This window comes from Elephas maximus, chromosome 3, assembly GCF_024166365.1.
Source record: "Elephas maximus indicus isolate mEleMax1 chromosome 3, mEleMax1 primary haplotype, whole genome shotgun sequence".
In the NCBI taxonomy this organism is placed as follows: Eukaryota; Metazoa; Chordata; class Mammalia; order Proboscidea; family Elephantidae; genus Elephas; species Elephas maximus.
In genome coordinates, this window is record NC_064821.1 from 135,347,922 (window position 1) to 135,368,862 (window position 20,941).

Below are 20,941 nucleotides of genomic sequence, written 5' to 3' on the forward strand. Positions count from 1 at the left end.
CAGAAACTATAATGAGGAGTCTACATTTGGAAGAAGGGAATGGAACAGGATTAGTTTCTGATTTTTTAATATGGCTTTTAGCCAGAGAGCAAGCCACATAAAATGATTAAAACTAGGATAGAAACCCGCAGCCTTACTGGCTTAGTAAACCAGGGGACAGAATTTGGAATGATCCCAGCTTCTGGGAATTGATGGAAGAAAGATTCAGGGAGAGGGAGCTTTAAATTCTGGCATAAACTCTGTGTAAATCTCTTGCTGATGTTCGAACTACGTGCATGTAGGGCAAACTCCAAGCAGTGCAGTTAAGCCTTAGAGATTTCAGATGCCACCCACTGTGCCAGAGAGACTTTGGAGTTTAAGTCCATTCAAGTTAACCAAGTGCTAAATAGGAAAAAAGCAATACTCTTTGAAAAATATATAACAGAATTTGGAGTCTCTACAATACGTCACTCAAAATGTTCAAGATACAATGCAAAGTTACTGGACAGGAAAATGTGCTCATATTCACAAGAAAAAGCAAACAATGTAGACCAAACCCAAGATTATTGAGTGTTAGATTTAGCACACAGGAATATTAAAGTAGCTCTTAACTATGCTGAAAGATGTGGAGGAAAATACACTCATAATGCATAAACATGCAGGAAATATCACCAGGGAAATAACATCTACAAAAAGAAGCAATAGAAAATATAGAACTGAAAATTAAATACCAAATAAAACCAAAAAATACAATATCTTAAACTAAAAAAGAAACTAGTGAATTGACTTAACAAGAGAGTGGAGATAAGGAAAGTCAGGTTATCCAACTAAAAAGCTAGTTTTTGAAATAAAAATGAACAGAACTTCAGGGACATGAAGGATGATATTAAAAAACTAAAAAATGTGCAATTGGAATCCAAGAAAGAAAGAAGAGAGAAAATGGGGGAGAAAAAAGATTTAAAAAAATGGCTAAAAATTTTTCAGATTTAATGACAACACAAATTTACAAACCCAAGAAGCTCAGTAAACATCAAGTAGAATAAATTGAAAAAACAAACAAACAAACAGAAAAAATACCTAGTCACATCATAGTTAAACTGCTAAAAGCCAAAGATAAAGAGATAATCTTGAGAGCAGACCAAGAAAAATGATACAATACACACAGGGGAATAATGATACCGATAACTGCAGACTTCTCATCAGAAATAATGGAGGACAAAAAAACCAATGATGTGTCATATTAAAGTGCTGAATTGGGTGAGGAAAAACAAAAACAAAACTGTGTCAAATTAGAATTCTATATCCAGTGAAAACATCGTGCAATAATGAAAGTGAAATAAGGACATTTTCATGAACTAAAATTAAGAAGATTCATCACTACAAGAATTTCACTATAAGAAACTTAAGAAAGTTTTACAAGCTGCAAGAATATGACACCATTTGGAAACATGGGTTTTCAAGAAGGAATGAAAAGCATAAGAAATTGAAAATAAATGGGCAAATGAAAAAAACTTTTTCTCTAAATTTCTCCAAAATACTATTTTATTTACTTTGAAGCAAAAACTTTTTATTGGTATTAAAGCAGAAATTATAACTTTGCACAATGCGGTTTATAACACAAACGTAATACAAAAAGAAACAATAGTATGAAGTCCAGGGTGTTGGTAAATGGGCCTATATAGTTGTAGTTTCTCACATTTTATGTAGAGTAGTACCATATTATCTCTAAACAGACTGTGGAAAGTTACACAGCCTGAGGGACAAATCTGGACCTTTACCTATTTTTTGCAAATAAGGTTTTATTAGAACAAAGCCATGCTCATTCTTTTACAAATTGTTTATGGCTGAATTTGCACTATGATGACAGAGTTAAGTAGTTGTGACAAAGATCATACAGCCACAAAGCCTAAAATGTTTATTTTCAGGCCCTTTACAGAAAAAGTTTGCTGACCTCAGATATACACTAATCATTTAAAAATAGTAAGAAGTATACCTAAAAAGTCAACAGATAAAATTAAAATGGAACTCTCAAAATTATTCAATGCCAAAAGAAAGCATTGAACAGAAAAACAGGAGACAAAGAAAAAGACAAATTACAAAATAGTAACTTAAATTCAACTGTATCAATAATCACATCAAACGTAAATGGACCAAACACTCTAATTAGAAGGCAGGTTTTGTCAGAATGAATAAAAAAGCAAGACCCAACCATAAGATAATCATTTTAAATATAAAGACACAGGTAAATTGAAAGTATATGTATGAAAAAAATATGTCATTGTTACGAATTGAAATGTGTCCTCCCCCCCCCCCAAAATGTGTACCAACTTAAAACCCCAGCCCATTAGCTAGGTCATAATTCCCAGTATTGTGTGGTTATCCACAATTTTGTGATCTTATGTGATTATCCTATGTGTTGTAAATCCTAATCTCTATGATGTTAATGAAGCAGGACACAACAGGATTAGGTTGCATCTTGACTCAATTTCTTTTGAGATACAAAAGAGAGAAGCAAGCAGAGAGGAGAGGGACCTCCTACCACCAAGAAAGAAGTGCAAGGAGCAGAGCACATCCTTTGGACTTGGGGTTCCTGTGCTGAGGAGCTTCTAGACCAGGGGAAGACTGATGACAAAGACCTTCCCCCAGGGCTGAGAGGGTGAGAAAAAGCCTTACCCTAGAGCTGATGCCCTGAATTTGGGCTTCTAGCCTCCTAAACTGTGAGAGAATAAATTTCTCTTTGTTAAAGCCATCCACTCCTGGTACTTCTGTTATAGCAGCACTGGATAACTAAGACGGCCATGCAAACAGCAAGCGTTAAGAAGGCTGGAGAGGCTATATGTTAATGAGAGATAAATAGATTTCAAGACAAATAGTATTATCAGAAATAAAAAGTATTACCAGAGACAAAGAGGGACATTTCATAATATTAAAAGGGTCAGTTGATCAGGAAGACATATAAGTATGAATACACTAATAAGACCAAAAACCAAACCTATTGCCATCAAGTTGATTCCAACTCACAGCGACCCTACTGGACAGAGTAGAATTGCCCCACAGGGTTTCCAAGGAGTGGCTGGGGGACTTGAACTGCTAACCTTTTGGTTAGCAGCCGAGCTCTTAACCACTGTACCGCCAGGGGTACACTAACAATATATGAAGCAAAAACAGAAAGAATTAAAAGGAGAAATAGAAAAATGAAATCGTCATTGGAGATTTTAACACCTGTATCTCATCGATTAAGAGTATATTTAGAGAAAAAAATTAGTTATGTATGAACTTTTATGGTTTTTATAAGATTTAGAAAATTAAAAGTAGTGATCGAGGCTCATCACCTTAATAGAATGTATTGTCCCCTTCCTTTGGATTTTCCCTTTGAGTCAGATCTATGTTGGATGGAAGGCAAGTATAGAAAAGAGTGCTGTTCCATAAACAAATATATTTGTTACCGGTTATCTGGACTAGGAAAGTACTCTATGTGTTGCCGGAAACCCTGGTGGCATAGTAGTTAAGTGCTACAGCTGCTAACCAAAGGGTCGGCAGTTCAAATCCACTAGGCACTCCTTGGAAACTCTACAGGGTGGTTCTACCCTGTCCTATAGGGTCACTGTGAGTCTGAATCAACTCAACGTAACTGGGGGTTGGGGATATGTGTTGCCAGGTTTTCATTTAATACCTGGCTTTAGGATTGTGACAATTTAGAGCTGAGGATCTCAGAGATCTTATATATCTTTTTATTTCATAGATGAGGAAAATAAGATCCAAAGAGACTAATCAATTTAACAAAGGCTCTACAGTTATCAGGAGCATGCACTAGAAAAAAAATCAATCTCATTTCCAGCAAATCTTTCCTTTATATAATAACACTGCCTGCTTGGCAATAGTGCATAGATGACTAAAGACACTAAGATTACTCCACAGGAGCAAATTAATCTTTGGGGTTGCCTGGTAGGCTTGCTGGACTTCCATGGACCGATTGATTGATCTTAGCTTCCCCAAGACCTCAAAAGTCTATTTCAATTCAATCAAGGAGGAAACAGTGCAGGTACGGAGTTAAGTAAACCTCAACAGGTATTATAAACTCATGATTTAATGTCTGACCCATGTCACTAACTAAGATAACTTTATTCTTTCTGTTGTCTATGAGAGTTGCTTGCCATAAGCTACAGTTATAAAGTGGTTCTGGTGTCTTTTATTGATTGAGGAAGCAGTCAATAAAAATTTCACATTTATCCAGGCTGAAAATGAAGGTAAAATTTTAAGGCGTGTCAACCTTGTACAAAATGAGTCAGTCATTTTATTTCTGGGGTTCTCATTTTTCTAAATTTTCTTAAAATGAGAGGACTGAACTTGATAAGCTCCATATTTCTCCAGTCATTGTAGCATAGTAGCTTTGTGTGCAGTGTAGCAAAATGGTCAGAATCTACAGAAATACCACTTACACTGATATAATAGAAACCCGAATGATAAGTATTAATACTTGAGGAAAGTTATTTGAAGATGATTTCAATTAGTATTACAATGCAACACACACACACACACACGCAAATCCCTTCTTCCCTGGGCACAGTCATTTTTCTGTTTTATATCTCTGATATTTTAGGTTTGACCACTGCCACATATGATGCTATTGTGGGAGACAACAAGCAGGGGGCAGCAGATTCTAAAGAAAAAAAAAAAAAAAAAAAGGAACAAGCAAATGCTCTGACATTAGCGACAATTACTCTAGTATTTACCTACCATTTGTATCCATCTTTCTCTGACTACTTGGTTACAATTTATTTATATTATTACCTAATTTAATAACTTTAAGTTATATATATATTTGAACAAATACATATACAAAATTTACATAATTTAACAAATGTGTGTGTGTATATATATATATAGCTTAATCTAAAGGTCATCATAAAAATCATTATTCTGAGTGAAAGTAGTAAAAATACCCAAACATTTAAGCTTATTTGCTCACAATATAGAATATTTTATATAAATGTGTATGCATGTTTGATTTTTTTTTTTTTAACATTTTTTTCCCTCAGCAGACTTGTTGCCTTTCCCCCAGGGGAAAATATTTAGCATCATATAATCCTAGAAACTCCTAGAGCAGCACCCTGGGCAAGCAAGTGGCACACATAGCTCCACAATCCATGGGCCTAAAAACCACTCAAGTTGAGTTAAAAATAAACTACACAAGAAGCCTCAAAGAAGTTTCTTGTGTTAGTTTTACTATTGCCCACTATTTTATATTAATATGATAGCATGCCATTTTGTTTTGAAATGAGTTTTACAGAAAAATTAAATCATCATAACTAGGGTGAAGTACATTGAATATAAGAATATTTATACTATGACCTGCCAAAAGAAGGGACAAATCTGTCTTAGAAGAAGTACAACCAGAATGCTCCTTAGAAGCGAGGATGGTGAGACTTTGTCTCATGTACTTTGGACATGTTTTCAGGAGGGACCAGTCCTTGGAGAAGGACATCATGCTTGGTAAGGTAGAGGGTCAGTGAAAAAGACCCTCAATAAGATGGTTTGACACAGTGGCTGCAACAATGGGCTCAAACATAGCAATGATTGTGAGGATGGGGCAGGACTGAGCAGTGTTTCGTTCTGTTGTATATACAGTTGCTATAAGTCGGAACTGACTCAACAGCACCTAACAACAATAGGGTAAAGTAAAAATAACAATTATCACCACCAGTTTATAGATACATATAACCAGGCCCAGAATGGGTAATCAATTTGCCAAAATAAAACATGAAATGATGACCGAAGGAGGAAAAGAACTTGTATTCTCTTAGTCCAACATATTGAATATCAAACAATGGTTGTGCCAGAGGATAAAGTAAATAAAAAAATAATAAACCTGATTATTTTTCATTACTTACTGGTTTCCCTTGAGCTCCCCTCTCTCCAGGACTTCCAGTCTTACCCTACACAAAAAAACAAAATGCTTAGGTCAAGTATCCTCCTCCCAAAATATAGGTCACACAACAAGATAAACACAGCATATTTTAAAAGCTCGTGCTTAGTGTGAAATGGTTTCTTACTTACAATAAGACCATGAGGGCCTCTTTTTCCTTGATCTCCTTTTTCACCCTAACAAAGTATCAATATAAGATGAGTAGATAAGAATGTGAATTATAGTCTTACACATGATAGCATACACTCACATATAAAAATAAGGCATCAGGTATATGGTTCAACATTGAATGTAAAACATTTTTCTATGTGTAGTAAGAAATTTATATAGGTTTCATACCTGGAATAACAGAAAATTTAGAACCATACTTTTGTAAGGGAACATATCATTTTTTAAACAGGTAGGGCTTATGGGCTCAATAAAAGTTAATGGTGTATGAAATGATAAAACCAATGATTACCTTGGCACCTTGTACCCCTTGTTCCCCTGAGAAACCATCTGGCCCTCTTGGTCCCTAGACATGAAAAAAATATCTTGTTAATTTGAAATGTTCTATTTTACTATTGTGTGTCCTTGGAGATGAAGACGCGGTTCCCTTCTCTAGTTGACAAACTCCTTTGGGTTGTTTCTATGCCCTGATTACAAAAGAATACAGATGGATATATGGCTGAACCCATTTCTATGAGAAAATCAAGCCAGAGTTTTCAAGATTTAATGCCAAATAGTAAATCAAATGACCACAAAAACTGAGATGATTTAGTTGTTGAGGTGGTTAAAATACAAGTTTGTTTTTTAGGTATTTGTTCACCTTATAATTTACTAAGCAGCCAGGCAGAATTTATTTTAAAAGCAATACTAAATCAACTTAAAATGGCTGGTTTGTTTGTACATCTGGTTTGCTTAAATATTGTATTTTTGGAATGGCACTCTTCTCTTCACATTATTAGAACATGAATGCTGATTACATTGTTATGTACCTCTTGACGATAATTAATGGGAAATGGTAGGGGCACAGAAATGGGAAGGAAAAGCTATTGGTAATATTCATGTAAATTTTAAAACTTCTTAGCCAATTTACTACCAATATCCATTTGGCAATTAGAGGAAACAAGCTGAAGCAGTAGTTGCAAAAGTCATTTCTATTAAAATGATAGTTTATGTCTCCCTGGCTAAATTGAACTTTTTTTGGAAGATCTTAAAGACTTTTTCAAAGGATTCAACTTAATTCTACAACCACTAGCTGAACGTTACTGTACAAAAGGCCCTGGGTTTGTATTATATGGATATAAAATTATAAGATAGCTCCCCCATTATGAATTCATAGAGTAATAAGGTAAACTACTCAAATGACTATAATGTAGGGTGAGGTAAGGCATGTCAAAGGCTAAAGGGATTCAAAAGAGGGATAGAGCCTTCTCACACGTTTTTAATGGGAATGTAGATATCATTTTGACAGTCGGAGATAACGCTCTCACACTTTTTCAAAATAGAAAGCACTCCAAATGGAGGGATAGTATGAGAAAAGGGTATAGAGCCTGGAAAGAAGATACTCAAAATCATAAGTAGTTTGCTTAGCAGAAACCCTGGTGGTGTGGTTAAGTGCTATAGCTGCTAACCAAAAGGTTGGCAGTTTGAATCCGCCAGGTGCTCCTTGGAAACTCTACGGGGCAGTTCTACTCTGTCCTGTAGGGTTGCTATGAGCCAGAATCGACTTGATGGCAGTGGGTTTGTTTTTTTTGGTTTTAGTTTGTTTAGCTGGGCTAAACATGATTACATGAGATTAATAGTAAGAAATAAGTGTGCAAAGGAAGACTTGGATTTAAAGGGTGAAGGACTAGAGTTTATATTTAAACTAGTTGGCAATGGGGAGCCACTGAAGATTTTATACAGGAAAGTGATACAAATCTCCCTGTATAAATGCTGATCCGGAGGAGCCCCTAAGCTCAGCATCTTCTTTTGTGTCTTATCCGGGATCAGCTTTGCTTTAGTTTTACATCATTAAAACCTGATTAACTATAATAGAACTATCTCCCTGGGTAATCTTAGGTCAACCGTATCCTGTGATCCTATAGCACACATTCATAGAATTAAAGAGAAGACTTGCACTCCATAAGTATCTATAACTCTACTGGTTATATTACCCTTCTCTGAAGTTAAAGCAGTAGCTCCAGCTATACAATTTCTCAGTCTGTATTCACGGTACTTCATGATAAGTCCCCAACTTTCTTTTGTGCCTTATTTTAAAATAAAATACTGCAAAAATTAAGTTACAGCCTTACCGTATGGGCCTTCACTGTCAAGTTGAAGAGTATGGACTTAATAGATCACTAATTTTCAAAGTGTGTTGTTCATTCAACAAACATTTACTGAGTGACTACTACATACTAGATATTGTTTTAGGCCCAGAGGACATAGTAGGGAGATGAGTCAAATCCCTGACCTTGTAAACAAGCAAGTGAATATTTAAAATTAAATAAATGACAGTAGGTAGACAAGTGTAATAAAGAAAAATAAAGAAGTTTAAGGGACTAGAAGGTGTCCAAGAAGGGGAACCCTATTTTACATAAGGTGTACTCAGGGGCCAGGTTTTTTATTGTACTATAGATGAAGGTTTACAGAACAAACTAGTTTCTCATTAAACAGTACGCATTGTTTCATGACATTGCATGTCAACACTCTCCCTTCTCAACTTTGGGTTCCCTATTACCAGCTTTCCTGTTCCCTCCTGCCTCTTAGTCCTTGCCCCTGGGCTGGCGTGCCCCTTTAGTCTAAAATTGTTTTATGGGTCTGTTCAATCTTTGGCTGAAGGGCGAACCTCAGGAGTGACTTCATTACTGACCTGAAAGGGTATCTGGGGGCCGTACTCTCAGGGTTTCTCCAGTCTCTGTCAGGTCAGCAAGTCTGGTCTTTCTTTTTGAGTTAGAATTTTGTTCTACATCTTTCTCCAGCTCTGTCCAGGACCCTCTATTGTGATCCCTGTCAGAGCAGTCAGTGATGGTAGCCAGGCACCATGTAGTTGTACCAGACTCAGTCAGGTGGACGCTGTGGTACATGTGACCCGTTAGTCCTTTGGACTAATCTTTCCCTTGCATCTTTAGTTTTCTTCATTTTTCCTTGCTCCCAAAGGGGTGAGACCAGAGGAGTATCCTAGATGGCCACTCGTAGACTTTTAAGACCTCAGGGGCCAGATTTTGCAAGGCCTTGAAGGCTACCATTAAAACTTCAGATTTTATTTTAGGTGGTGGGAAGCCATCTAGAAGGTTTTAAGTAGGAGGATGGGAGATTTTGAATAGGAGAATGATTTGGTCAGGTGTACATTTTAAAAGAACAAACACTCTTGTTTCTGTGCCAGATGGTGAGGAAAGTACTGGTGGAAACAAGAAGACCATTTGGGAGACTACTGCAGTAGTATAGGTAAGACATAATTTGGATTATAATTAAGTAGTTTGGATTAGGGTAAGAGTGATGGGGGATGTGAAGATTAAATTTGAAATATTTTGATGTGAGGTGCAAGAGGAAGAGTAATCAATGTCTCCTGAGTTTTTAGCTTGAGCAATTTGGTGAGTGCCAGTGTCCTTTATTAATGTGAGTAATATTGGAAAAGGAACAGGTCGGTGGTGGAAACTGTTTTGGACATGTCAAATTTGAGTTGCCTATTGGTCATGCAGTGGTTAAACGCCTGGCAAAACCGAAAGGTTGGTGGTCAAACCTACCAGTGTTCCATGGAAGAAAGATGTGGCAGTCTGCTTCCATAAAGATTACAGCCTTGAAAACCCAGTGGGACAGTTCTACTAGATCCTACAGAGTTATCTTGAGTTGGAATTGATTTGACCGCAATAGTTCTGGTTTTAGTATTAAAAATACAAGTAAAGATGTGGAGTAGATTGTTGAATATATGAGTGTGGTGTTTAGGGCAGACGTTAGGTCTTTAATTTGGGAGTCATCAGGAACAGATGGTATTTAAAGCCACATGACTAAATGAGATCACTTAGGGACGTGTGTAGGTAAAGAAGAAAAGAGATTTGAGGACTGAGGCCAGGACACATTGAAGTTTAGAGGTTGGAAAGTGAGGAAACCAAAAAAAAAAAAAAACAACCAAACCCAGTGCTGTTGAGTCAATTCCAACTCATAGAGACCCTACAGGACAGAGTAGAACTGCCCCATAGAGTTTACAAGGAGAGCCCGGTGGATTCGAACTCCAACCTTTTGGTTGGCAGCTGTAGCACTTAATCACTACACCACGAGGGTTTCCGCAAAGGAAAATGAGAAGTGACCAGTGAGCAGCTTCCACAAAGTATGAGAAGTAAAGACTAACGAGGGTGGGGTTCAGAGACAACAAGAAGCTAGGGAGTAGAGTGAGCAAGTAGAAATAATTCCTTTGATGAGTTTTGTTAGAAAGGAGCAAAAGTGGAGTGGAAGTTGGAGGAAGGGGTGTGGTTGGTGGAATCTGTTTTGAAGATAGGTGATGTTACAGTACTTTTGTATTCTGATGATAATGATTTAAAAAAGAGGGAGCAATTCATTATGCTGGAAAGGGAAGGGACTTAGGGGATACGAACTAGGGCATAAGTGGAGAGGTTGGATTTAGACTGTAAAACAAACAGTATCTTCATTGTAACAGGAGGGGAGGAAGTAGGATAAAAGTCCATTGGTGTTATATGAAAAAGAAAGGATTTTGGAAAGAAACACTGGGTTAAAGTTAAATAAGCTTCTTCAAAACAATAATAGCTAAAATTTCTTGAATTCTTACTATGTTCCAGGATTGTGCTACATGCTTTATATGTAGGATTTTATTTAATCCTACAAAATCCCAATGAAGTAGGTATTATGATCATTCACATTTACAGTGGAGAAAACTAAGGATAAAAAATTCACCCAAGGTGACAGAGCTTTGGTTTACAGGAACATTCAAAGTAAAGCATTTACTTTAAAGGAGCACTTTAATGTGATAATATAAATGTGACTCTCCAAGAGGCTTGTAAAATGAATGCCTCACAAATTTATTTGATCACAGTATCATTTTAAAACCGGTGCTCTACAGAGTACACTTGAAGAAAGCTTGTAATGGAACATAGAAAGTCACTGAAGGTTTTTGAATAGGAACATCATATATTTACATCTGAGTTTGGAAAAATTAATCCAGCAATAACATGAAGAATGGATTAGGCTGTTAAAACAGATGGTAGAAGGCTAGGCTAGTAGAGGAATCTATGTGAGAAAAAAGAACGTGGCAGTGGGAATGGAAAGGATGGAGCTGAGTGATTTGAGAGATGTGGAGGGAGACTCAATCTTACTGGGCTATTAATTAAATGAAGTTGAAAAAGAACAATGATTAAAAGATTACTTTGTATTTTTAAGTGTGGAGGTTCTTCAGGACCTTGCTCTAATAATAACCCTTATCTTAAACATTCAGCAGCCCATTTCAATTCTCTTTATCTGACGCCTTCGATGCTTTCTTTTCCTCTTCCTGCCCTGTAAGAAAACACTTGCCTTAAAGGTTTTGGAGTAATAAAAGAAGGCTACAGTGTTTAAAAAGGAATGAGTGGTCTGGTTTCAGGGGACATCTAAGACAACTGGCATAATAAAATCTATTATGAAAACATTCTGCATTCCACTTTGAAGTGTGGCGTCTGGGGTCTTAAACGCTAGCAAGCGGCCATCTAAGATGCATCAATGAGTCTCAACCCACCTGGATCAAAGGAAAATGAAGAACACCAAGTACATAAGGTAATTACGACCCCAAGAGACGGAAAGGGCTACGTGAACTAGAAACTACATCATCCTGAGACCAGGAGAACTAGATAGTGCCCAGCCACCACTGATGACTACCCTGACAGGGAACACAACAGAGAACCCCTGAGGGAGCAGGAAAACAGTGGGATGCAGATCCAAAATTCTCCTAAAAAGACCAGACTTAATGGTCTGACTGAGACTAGAAGGACCCCAGCGGTTATGGTCCCCAAACCTTCTGTAGGCCCAGGACAGGAACCATTCCCGAAGCCAACTCGTCAGACATGGATTGGACTGGACAATGGGTTGGACAGAGACGCTGATGAGGAGTGAGCTACTTGCATCAGGTGGACACTTGAGACTATGCTGGCATCTCCTAACTGGAAGGGAGATGGGAGGGTAGAGGGGGTTAGAACCTGGCAAAATGGTCACGAAAAGAGAGACTGGAAGGAGGGAGTGGGCTGTCTCATTAGGTGGAGAGTAATGGGGAGTATGTAGTAAGGTGTATATACATTTTTGTGTGAGAAACTGACTTGATTTGTAAACTTTCACTTAAAGCACACTAAAATTAAAAAAACAAAAAGGAATGAGTGGTCAACATTCTAAAGTATTACAGAGACCAAGTATGATCTAGAATGAGAGAAAATATGGCCACTGGTAACTAAAGAACCCCTCTGCAATCTGAAATTTCCATAAGTCTTTATTTGAGATTTTGTTACTGAGTAACTGGTAGAACGATGGCAGCTTTAATAGGAAAAAAAAAGAAAGAAATATAAGTTTGTATAGGGTGGAAGGGGAGGGTTGACAGAAGATAACAAGTTTAGATGGTAAGTCACACTGAGACAAAAATCTCCAAGGTTAGTGACAGATATTTAGAAGTCACTCCAGCTAAGTTTAAATGGTAGCAGCCATAAGGATAAAGCATCAAAAGCCCCTCAGACTCACAGCTGTAAATTTAGAAGATTTTAAAAAGTGCTTTTGATCCAAAGATTTCAAATACGTTTCATTTCTTGGACCAAATCACATTAAGTGGTTGCCACAGAAGGAAAGATGCATAATTAATAGTTCCTGTCACGGCACATAAATCATGTACTGCCATGGCTGAACTAGTCCAAACCCCCCAAACTAGCCCAGGTTCCAGAAACTGAGCCTTCAGATGTTAAGTTGATTGTCTGACTCACATGATGTCTAAATGTTCAAAGACACTGAACTGTGCTTTAATGTTGAAAAGGAAAGGTTAATCCTGTGAGCTAGTGAATTCAGCCTGGAAAAGAGGACCTATCATTTGGAAGAGGTTTACGTAATGAATATTCAAACCTTTGCTTTAACAGCGTCTGTAAATTTCATGTCAATGTTGGTTGCAGAAGCAATTGCTTGGGTTAAAAAGGAGCATCAATGGTGTATGTGCTCGCTTTGACTCCCGAGACAAAATAAGCTTTAAGTTCTAAGAAAGTTAGACAAGTAGCATTACAATACACTCCTAAATGGGCAAAAAGTTATTTTCTTAATACGTGCTTTAAACTATCTTATTTCCTAAGAAGCTCTTGGGTATCATATGCTGGGTAAAATAGGAAATCTACTCTTTGCTTTATTCCCTTTTAGGAAAGTTAAAATTGGCTTCACCGAGTGGCTATTGGTAGCTTCTCAGAGCTGGAGTAAATGTTTGACAATTTAGTTATATAAAATAAGCAAGTTTTGTAGTTAGTTACTTGGCTTGTAGGCAATAATCTTAAAAAGTTAACCAAATTCAGGAATAATTAATTTAACCCTAAATGCATTAGATGATATGATATAGAACCACTACTTCATATAAACACTAAAATTAAAAAAAAAAATTAACTAGAATATTAACATAAACTGCACATTAGTTTTTTTAGGAAAACTTCTGTGAGAACTCCAAGCCCATCTCTATGACCCTTGTAATCAATGTTAATCGGGTATTTTTGAATGAGAGAAACAGCACTTATTCATTGAACAGATGGCTTTTTAATTTGGACTCAGAATATTTGTACTTCCTTTTAACCATTACTCTCTGTTAAATATATCCTTTGCTTGACTTCTATATTAATTTTAAATCACTCAGATGCCTAATTAATTATGCCTAGCAGTCTTTTGTGGTCCTGGTTTATATAGCTGGGAGAAAAAAAAAAAAGTTTCATTAAACAAAAAATAATACTATTAGTGGTTTCGGTGAAAAATTTTTTGATCCTCTTCTGTTAAAAGCTTTATTTCAGGAGAAGAAATTACAGAGGAAGCTCTTCCCTATCACTTGGAATGTTCCAGGCATTACTAACATTGAACATAAATGCAAATACTGACTGCTGCTTCCCCAATATGGTATATATTTCCTTTAAATGGTCAAGAATTTAGAATTTATATAGTCCAATCCATTTTACAGGGGCCCTGGTGGCATAGTGGTTAAGAGCTTGGCTGCTAACCAAAAGGTTGGCTGTTCAAATCCACCAGCTGCCCCTTAGAAACCTTGTGGGGAAGTTCTGCTCTGTCCTATAGGGTCACTGAGTTGGAATAGACTCCACAGCAAAGAGTTTTTCAGTTTGATTCATTTTATAAAGAGCTCTGGTGGCACAGTGCTTAAGCACTTGGCTGCTAACCAAAAGATTGGTGGTTGGAACACACCAGCTGCTCTGCAGGAGAAAGATGAGGCAGTCTGCTTCTGTAAAGATTTACAGTCTTGGAAACCCAATGGGGCAGTTCTACTCTGTCCTATGGGGTTGCTATGAGTCAGAACTAATGGCAATATATTTGGCTTTTTTGCTTTTTATTCATTTTATATCTCGCATAGAAAATCTCAAAGCATTAGATATTTCTAATAGTCATTTCAATCTTTTTTTTCTTCCAGTTTAAACCTTAAGCAGCATGCTCACAGTAAAATAGTTATTCAGTTGTATGCCTCTGCACTATTCCTCTAGAGCATGAGCACATAACCTAAAGGTGTCTCATGAACAAAGGCCCAATTCATGGCCAAGAAAGGAGACAAAGAAGTTAACTTTGCTCTGTGTGCCTTCTCTCCTGTTCAGGTAGCTGGATATGGAAGTATGCAATGGAGAGAGATCAAGGAATCAGTTACCTAGCCCCAAAGAGTTAAATCTGACCATGAGGGGCAATGCTGAAACTGTGCTGATTCTTTCTAGTACTGCAGTGGAGAACCTGCTAGCCTATCTTACCTATACAAGGGACATAATTGCACATTAACTAGCTTTAGTTTATTAATTATATCATTTCACTTAAATAACTATTCATCAGACAAACTTGTCAAGTGGAACAAAGCTTAAAGTACGTGGGTTAAATAAAAATACTTAAATTTATGCCAAGTCTCCTATCTAAGAATCTCAGACTATAAGGATGATGTATTCAGTCAATCTAAGTATCAACTTTTTCAGCTATATAAGAAGTAGTATTATACAACCTTCACAAAGCAGGTTAGAAAAAATATTCTTTTTTTTTTTATTAACTTTTATTGAGCTTCATGTGAACGTTTACAAATCAAGTCAAACTGTCACATATAAGTTTATATACACCTTGATCCGTACTCCCACTTGCTCTCCTCCTAATGAGTCAGCCCTTCCAGTCTCTCATGACAATTTTGCCAGCTTCCAGCTCTCTCTATCCTCCCATCCCCCCTCCAGACAGGAGATGCCAACACAGTCTCAAGTGTCCACCTGATACAAATAGCTCACTCTTCATCAGCATCTCTCTCCTACCCACTGTCCAGTCCCTTTCACTTCTGATGAGTTGTCTTCAGGAATGGTTCCTGTCCTGGGCCAACAGAAGGTTTGGGGACCATGACTGCCGGGATTCCTCTAGTCTCAGTCAGACCATTAAGTCTGGTCTTTTTGTGAGAATTTGGGGTCTGCATCTCACTGATCTCCTGCTCCCTCAGGGGTTCTCTGTTGTGCTCCCTGTCAGGGCAGTCATCGGTTGTGGCCGGGCACCAACTAGTTCTTCTGGTCTCAGGATGATGTAAGTCTCTGGTTCATGTGGCCCTTTCTGTCTCTTAGGCTCTTAGTTATCGTGTGACCTTGTGTTCTTCATTTTCCTTTGATCCAGGTGGGTTGAGACTAATTGATGCATCTTAGATGGCCGCTTGTTAGCATTTAAGACCCCAGACGCCACATTTCAAAGTGGGATGCAGAATGTTTTCATAATAGAATTATTTCACCAATTAACTTAGAAGTCCCCTTAAACCATGGTCCCCAAACCCCCGCCCCTTGCTCCGCTGACCTTTGAAGCATTCAGTTTATCCCGGAAACTTCTTTGCTTTTGGTCCAGTCCAGTTGAGCTGACCTTCCATGTATTGAGTATTGTCCTTCCCTTCACCTAAAGCAGTTCTTATCTACTAACTCATCAGTAAAAAACCTTCTCCCACCCTCCCTCCCTCCCCTCCGCCTCGTAACCACAAAAGTTTGTGTTCTTCTCAGTTTATACTATTTCTCAAGATCTTATAATAGCGGTCTTACACAATATTTGTCCTTTTGCCTCTGACTAATTTCCCTCAGCATAATGCCTTCCAGGTTCCTCCATGTTATGAAATGTTTCACAGATTCCTCACTGTTCTTTATTGATGCGTAGTATTCCATTGTGTGAATATACCATAATTTATTTAACCATTCATCCGTTGATGGACACCTTGGTTGCTTCCAGCTTTTTGCTATTGTAAACAGAGCTGCAATAAACATGGGTGTGCATATAACTGTTTGTGTGAAGGCTCTTATTTCTCTAGGGTAGATTCCAAGGAGTAGGATTTCTGGGTTGTATGGCAGTTCTATTTCTGTCTAAGATAACGCCAGATAGATTTCCAAAGTGGTTGTACCATTGTACATTCCCACCAGCAGTGTATAAGAGTTCAATCTCTCCGCAGCCTCTCCAACATTTATTATTTTGTGTTTTTTTGGATTAATGCCAGCCTTGTTGGAGTGAGATGGAATCTCATCGTAGTTTTAATTTGCATTTCTCTAATGGCTAATGATCGAGAGCATTTTCTCATGTATCTGTTAGCTGTCTGAATATCTTCTTTAGTGAAGTGCGTGTTCATACCCTTTGCCCATTTCTTGATTGGGTTGTCTTTTTGTGGTTGAGTTTTGACAGAATCATAGATTTTAGAGATTAGGCGCTGGTCAGAGATGTCATAGCTGAAAATTCTTTCCCAGTCTGTAGGTGGTCTTTTTACTCTTTTGGTGAAGTCTTTAGATGAGCATAGGTGTTTGATTTTTAGGAGCTCCCAGTTATCTGGTTTCTCTTTGTCATTTTTGGTAATGTTTTGTATTCTGTTTATGCCTTGTATTAGGGCTCCTAAGGTTGTCCCTAATTTTTCTTCCATGATCTTTATCGTTTTAGTCTTTATGTTTAGGTCTTTGATCCACTTGGAGTTAGTTTTTGTGCATAGTGTGAGGTATGGGTCCTGTTTCATTTTTTTGCAAATGGATATCCAGTTATGCCAGCATCATTTGTTAAAAAGACTATCTAGAAAAAATATTCTTGATGCTAAGTTAAAGTAGTTTCCTGGTGCCAGGTATTATTACTTATCTGTGTTTTTCCTACCCTCTAGGAAAGTGTCAATATTGCACAACACTTCTTCAAAAGCCACTAGACTGTAAATCATTAAACTATAAAATCATGTGGCCTAGATCTATGGGGTAGTAATCTTGAATATTCGTGGTGCTAGTAGAGTTTTTGGAATTGTAAAAAATCAATTTAATGTTGGTTGGAGGGATGGCAGATGGGTGAATGGGAGGGGAGGTAGATGGTCAGGCAGAATCCTCTGGGAATGGTCCTATCATACATGATGCTCATATAGTCATTTGTTAACAGTATAAATCATGGGCAGAACAGTAAGGGTGTATGAGCCTTCATTCCATAATGATAGTTCTCTTAACGGGATAAAGATACTGTGGTCTTAAGTGCTGATGTGCCTAGGGCAGACCTTCCTTTCCAGCGTACTATAACACATTTGTGTGTAGCAAAGGGTTTGGAGGTATATTGGAAGTATCAAACCCCATAGCCTTTGGGGTGGCAGGGCAGGGCTGAGGCACAGGAATCCCCAGCCAGGTACCTTATTCATCTATCTCACTGGACTAGACACATATTCTTATTATTTTGTGAATTAAAAATGTCTTGAAGGACTGGCCTAAGGTATTGGGATCACATCTGCAGTGGGGGATGGTTTGGAGAGAAAAAAGAGTAGAGGTAGGTGGCTACTGCAATGAAACTTCCTAATACTATATTCTTTCTCAAGCGTTCTGGTCTTTAGTTATTTTTTGCAATACCAATGTTCATTGATTGCCTGAAATACTTTCTGGTAAAGAAAGCCCTTTTATCTTATCTAGAAATTCAGGTTGCCTTGTTTAGAAAGTATTGGTGAAATTTGAAATAATTATGAGGAGCCATTTTGGGAAAAAATAAGTAAAATGTATTTGGAGGATGAGAGGAAAGGGAAAATAAATGCTTGGGGAGGTGGGAGTTGAAGACAAAGTGGCATTTCAGGAAAGAGAAATCAACAGGGATCACGGGGAGGTTAGAAAACTGCATAACAAATGAATTTTCCATATGGTTTAAGAGATAGTACAAGTTGTTGAGCAGGAGATCTTGCTTGGGTGAATGGCTTTTGCCTGATTAATCAATCACACCTCAATTATTAACTTAACAAAAAGCACAAGTAAGTACTACTTCTTTTTTTTCTCCTGTCACAAAACTTTCCCACCATGACTAATACGAAGTTCAGTAAATACCTTTGACCTCAGCAAGTACTGAATGCTGGCAGGGTCCAGACCACTAAGTGACAGTTTGGGTCCAGATCATCTACCTTTTTTTTTTTTTTATTATTATTATTGCTTTTAACCTCATTTGAGCTAAAATATATGGAGTCATCAGTATTATTTACACAATGTAAATCCACAATCCAGTAAGGAAAATAGTTTTTCAGAAAAGAAATAATGAAGACGAATTTGCTCTTTTTCTTTAATCTTCACCTAAAACACAGGATATAAAATTAAACTCATTATTCCAAACTGGGCATCCATAACGCTCCTCTCCCATTCACCAACTGGAAAGTTGCAGTTTTTTTTTTTAACCATTGTTATAGACTATATTTTAAAATTGTATAAACATTTTATTCACTGCTCTAAAATTTAACTCAAGGTAAGGTCAAAGTAGAAAAGAGAATTCTTAAAGCCTATATATTCAAATTAATAAGGAAAAATACCCTTAATACCTATTCCATGTGGTTTGGAATAAACATAGGCTTTAGAGTCAGACATATTGAAGTTTTGCCATTTTACTGTGCACCTTTAGGCCATACACTTAAACTCTCTGAGTCCTGGTTTCCTCAACTATAACATCTAAGATATTATTTCCACCTCTTTGGGTAGTTTTGAGCATTAGGTAGATCATATATGTAAAAAGCCTGGGATATGACAGGCATTCGGTTAACTGTGGTTTTATTTATTATTTTTTAAAAGGGTTTATTTTTTAAATAATTTTTATTGTGCTTTAAGTGAAAGTTTACAAATCAAGTCAGTCTCTCACACAAAAACCCATATACCCCTTGCTACACACTCCCAATTACTCTCCCCCTAATAAGACAGCCCGCTCTCTCCCTCCACTCTCTCTTTTTGTGTCCATTTCACCAGCTTCTAACACCCTCCACCCTCTCATCTCCCCTCCAGGCAGGAGATGCCAACATAGTCTCAAGTGTCTACCTGATCCAAGAATCATCCCTCTCCAACCCATTGTCCAGTCCAATCCATGTCTGAAGAGTTGGCTTCGGGAATGGCTCCTGTCCTGGGCCAACAGAAGGTCTGGGAGCCATGACCACTGGGGTCCTTCTACTCTCAGTCAGACCATTAAGTCTGGTCTTATGAGAATTTTGGGTCTGCATCCCACTGCTCTCCTGCTCCCTCAGGGGTTCTCTGTTGTGTTCCCTGTCAGGGTAGTCATCGGTTGTAGCCAGGCACCATCTAGTTCTTCTGGTCTCAGGATGATGTAGACTCTGGTTCATGTGGCCTTTTCTGTCTCTTGGGCTCGTAATCGCCTTGTGTCCTTGGTGTTCTTCATTCTCCTTTGATGCAGGTGGGTTGAGACCAACTGATGCATCTTAAATGGCTACTTGCTAGCGTTTAAGACCCCAGATGCCACTCTTCAAAGTGGGATGCAGAATGATTTCTTAATAGATTTTATTATGCCAATTGACTTAGATGTCCCCTGAAACCATGGTCCCCAGACCCCTGCCCCTGCTACGCTGGCCTTTGAAGCATTCGGTTTATTCAGGAAACTTCTTTGCTTTTGGTTTAGTCCAATTGTGCTGACCTCCCCTGTATTGCGTGCTGTCTTTCCCTTCATCTAAAGTAGTTCTTATCTATTATCCAATTAGTGAATGCCCCTCTCCCACCCTCCCTCCCTCCCCACTCTCATAGCCACAAAAGAATGTTTTCTTCTCAGTTTAAACTATTTCTCAAGTTCTTATAATAGTGGTCTTATACAATATTTGTCCTTTTGCAACTGACTAATTGCACTCAGCATAATGCCTTCCAGGTTCCTCTATGTTATGAAATGTTTCACAGATTCCTCACTGTTCTTTATCGAAGAGTAGTATTCCATTGTGTGAATATACCATAATTTATTTATCCATTCATCCATTGATGGGCACCTTGGTTGCTCCCATCTTTTTTGCTATTGTAAACAGTGCTGCAATAAACACGGGTGTGCATATATCTGTTTGTGTAAAGGCTCTTATTTCTTTAGGATATATTCCAAGGAGTGGGATTGCTGGATCGTATGGTAGTTCTATTTCTAGCTTTTTAAAAGGAAGTGCCAAATTGATTTCCAAAGTGGTTGTACCATTTTACATTCCCACCAGCAATATATAAGTGTTCCAATCTCTCCACAACCTCTCCAACATTTATTATTTTCTGTTTTTTTGGATTAATGCCAGCCTTGTTGGAGTGAGATGGAATCTCATTGTAGTTTTGATCTGCATTTCTCTTATGGCTACTGATCGTGAACATTTCCTCATATATCTGTTAGCTACCTGAATGCCTTCTTTAGTGAAGTGTCTATTCATATCTTTTTGCCCATTTTTTAATTGGGTTCTTTGTCTTTTTGCAGTGGAGTTTTTGCAGTATCATGAAGAATTTAGAGATCAGGCGCTGATCAGATATGTCATAGCTAAAAAATTTTTCCCAGTCTGTAGGTAGTCCTTTTACTCTTTTGGTGAAATCTTTGGATGAGCATAGGTGTTTGATTTTTAGGAGTTCCCAGTTATCTAATTTTTCTTCTACGTTCTTTATAATG

General features: G+C 37.7%; 1 protein-coding gene across 1 annotated transcript in view; it reads right to left on the minus strand.

Annotated features, from left to right (window-relative positions):
- Window positions 1-20,941, minus strand: part of COL24A1 (collagen type XXIV alpha 1 chain) — a 362,779-nt gene that overhangs the window by 124,997 nt on the left and 216,841 nt on the right. The window contains exons 28-30 of the mRNA XM_049875555.1: window positions 6,366-6,419; window positions 6,037-6,081; window positions 5,871-5,915 (exon numbers count right to left, since the gene is read on the minus strand). Of these exons, the coding sequence (XP_049731512.1) occupies window positions 5,871-5,915; window positions 6,037-6,081; window positions 6,366-6,419 (144 nt within the window). The remainder of the gene's footprint in view (window positions 1-5,870; window positions 5,916-6,036; window positions 6,082-6,365; window positions 6,420-20,941) is intronic.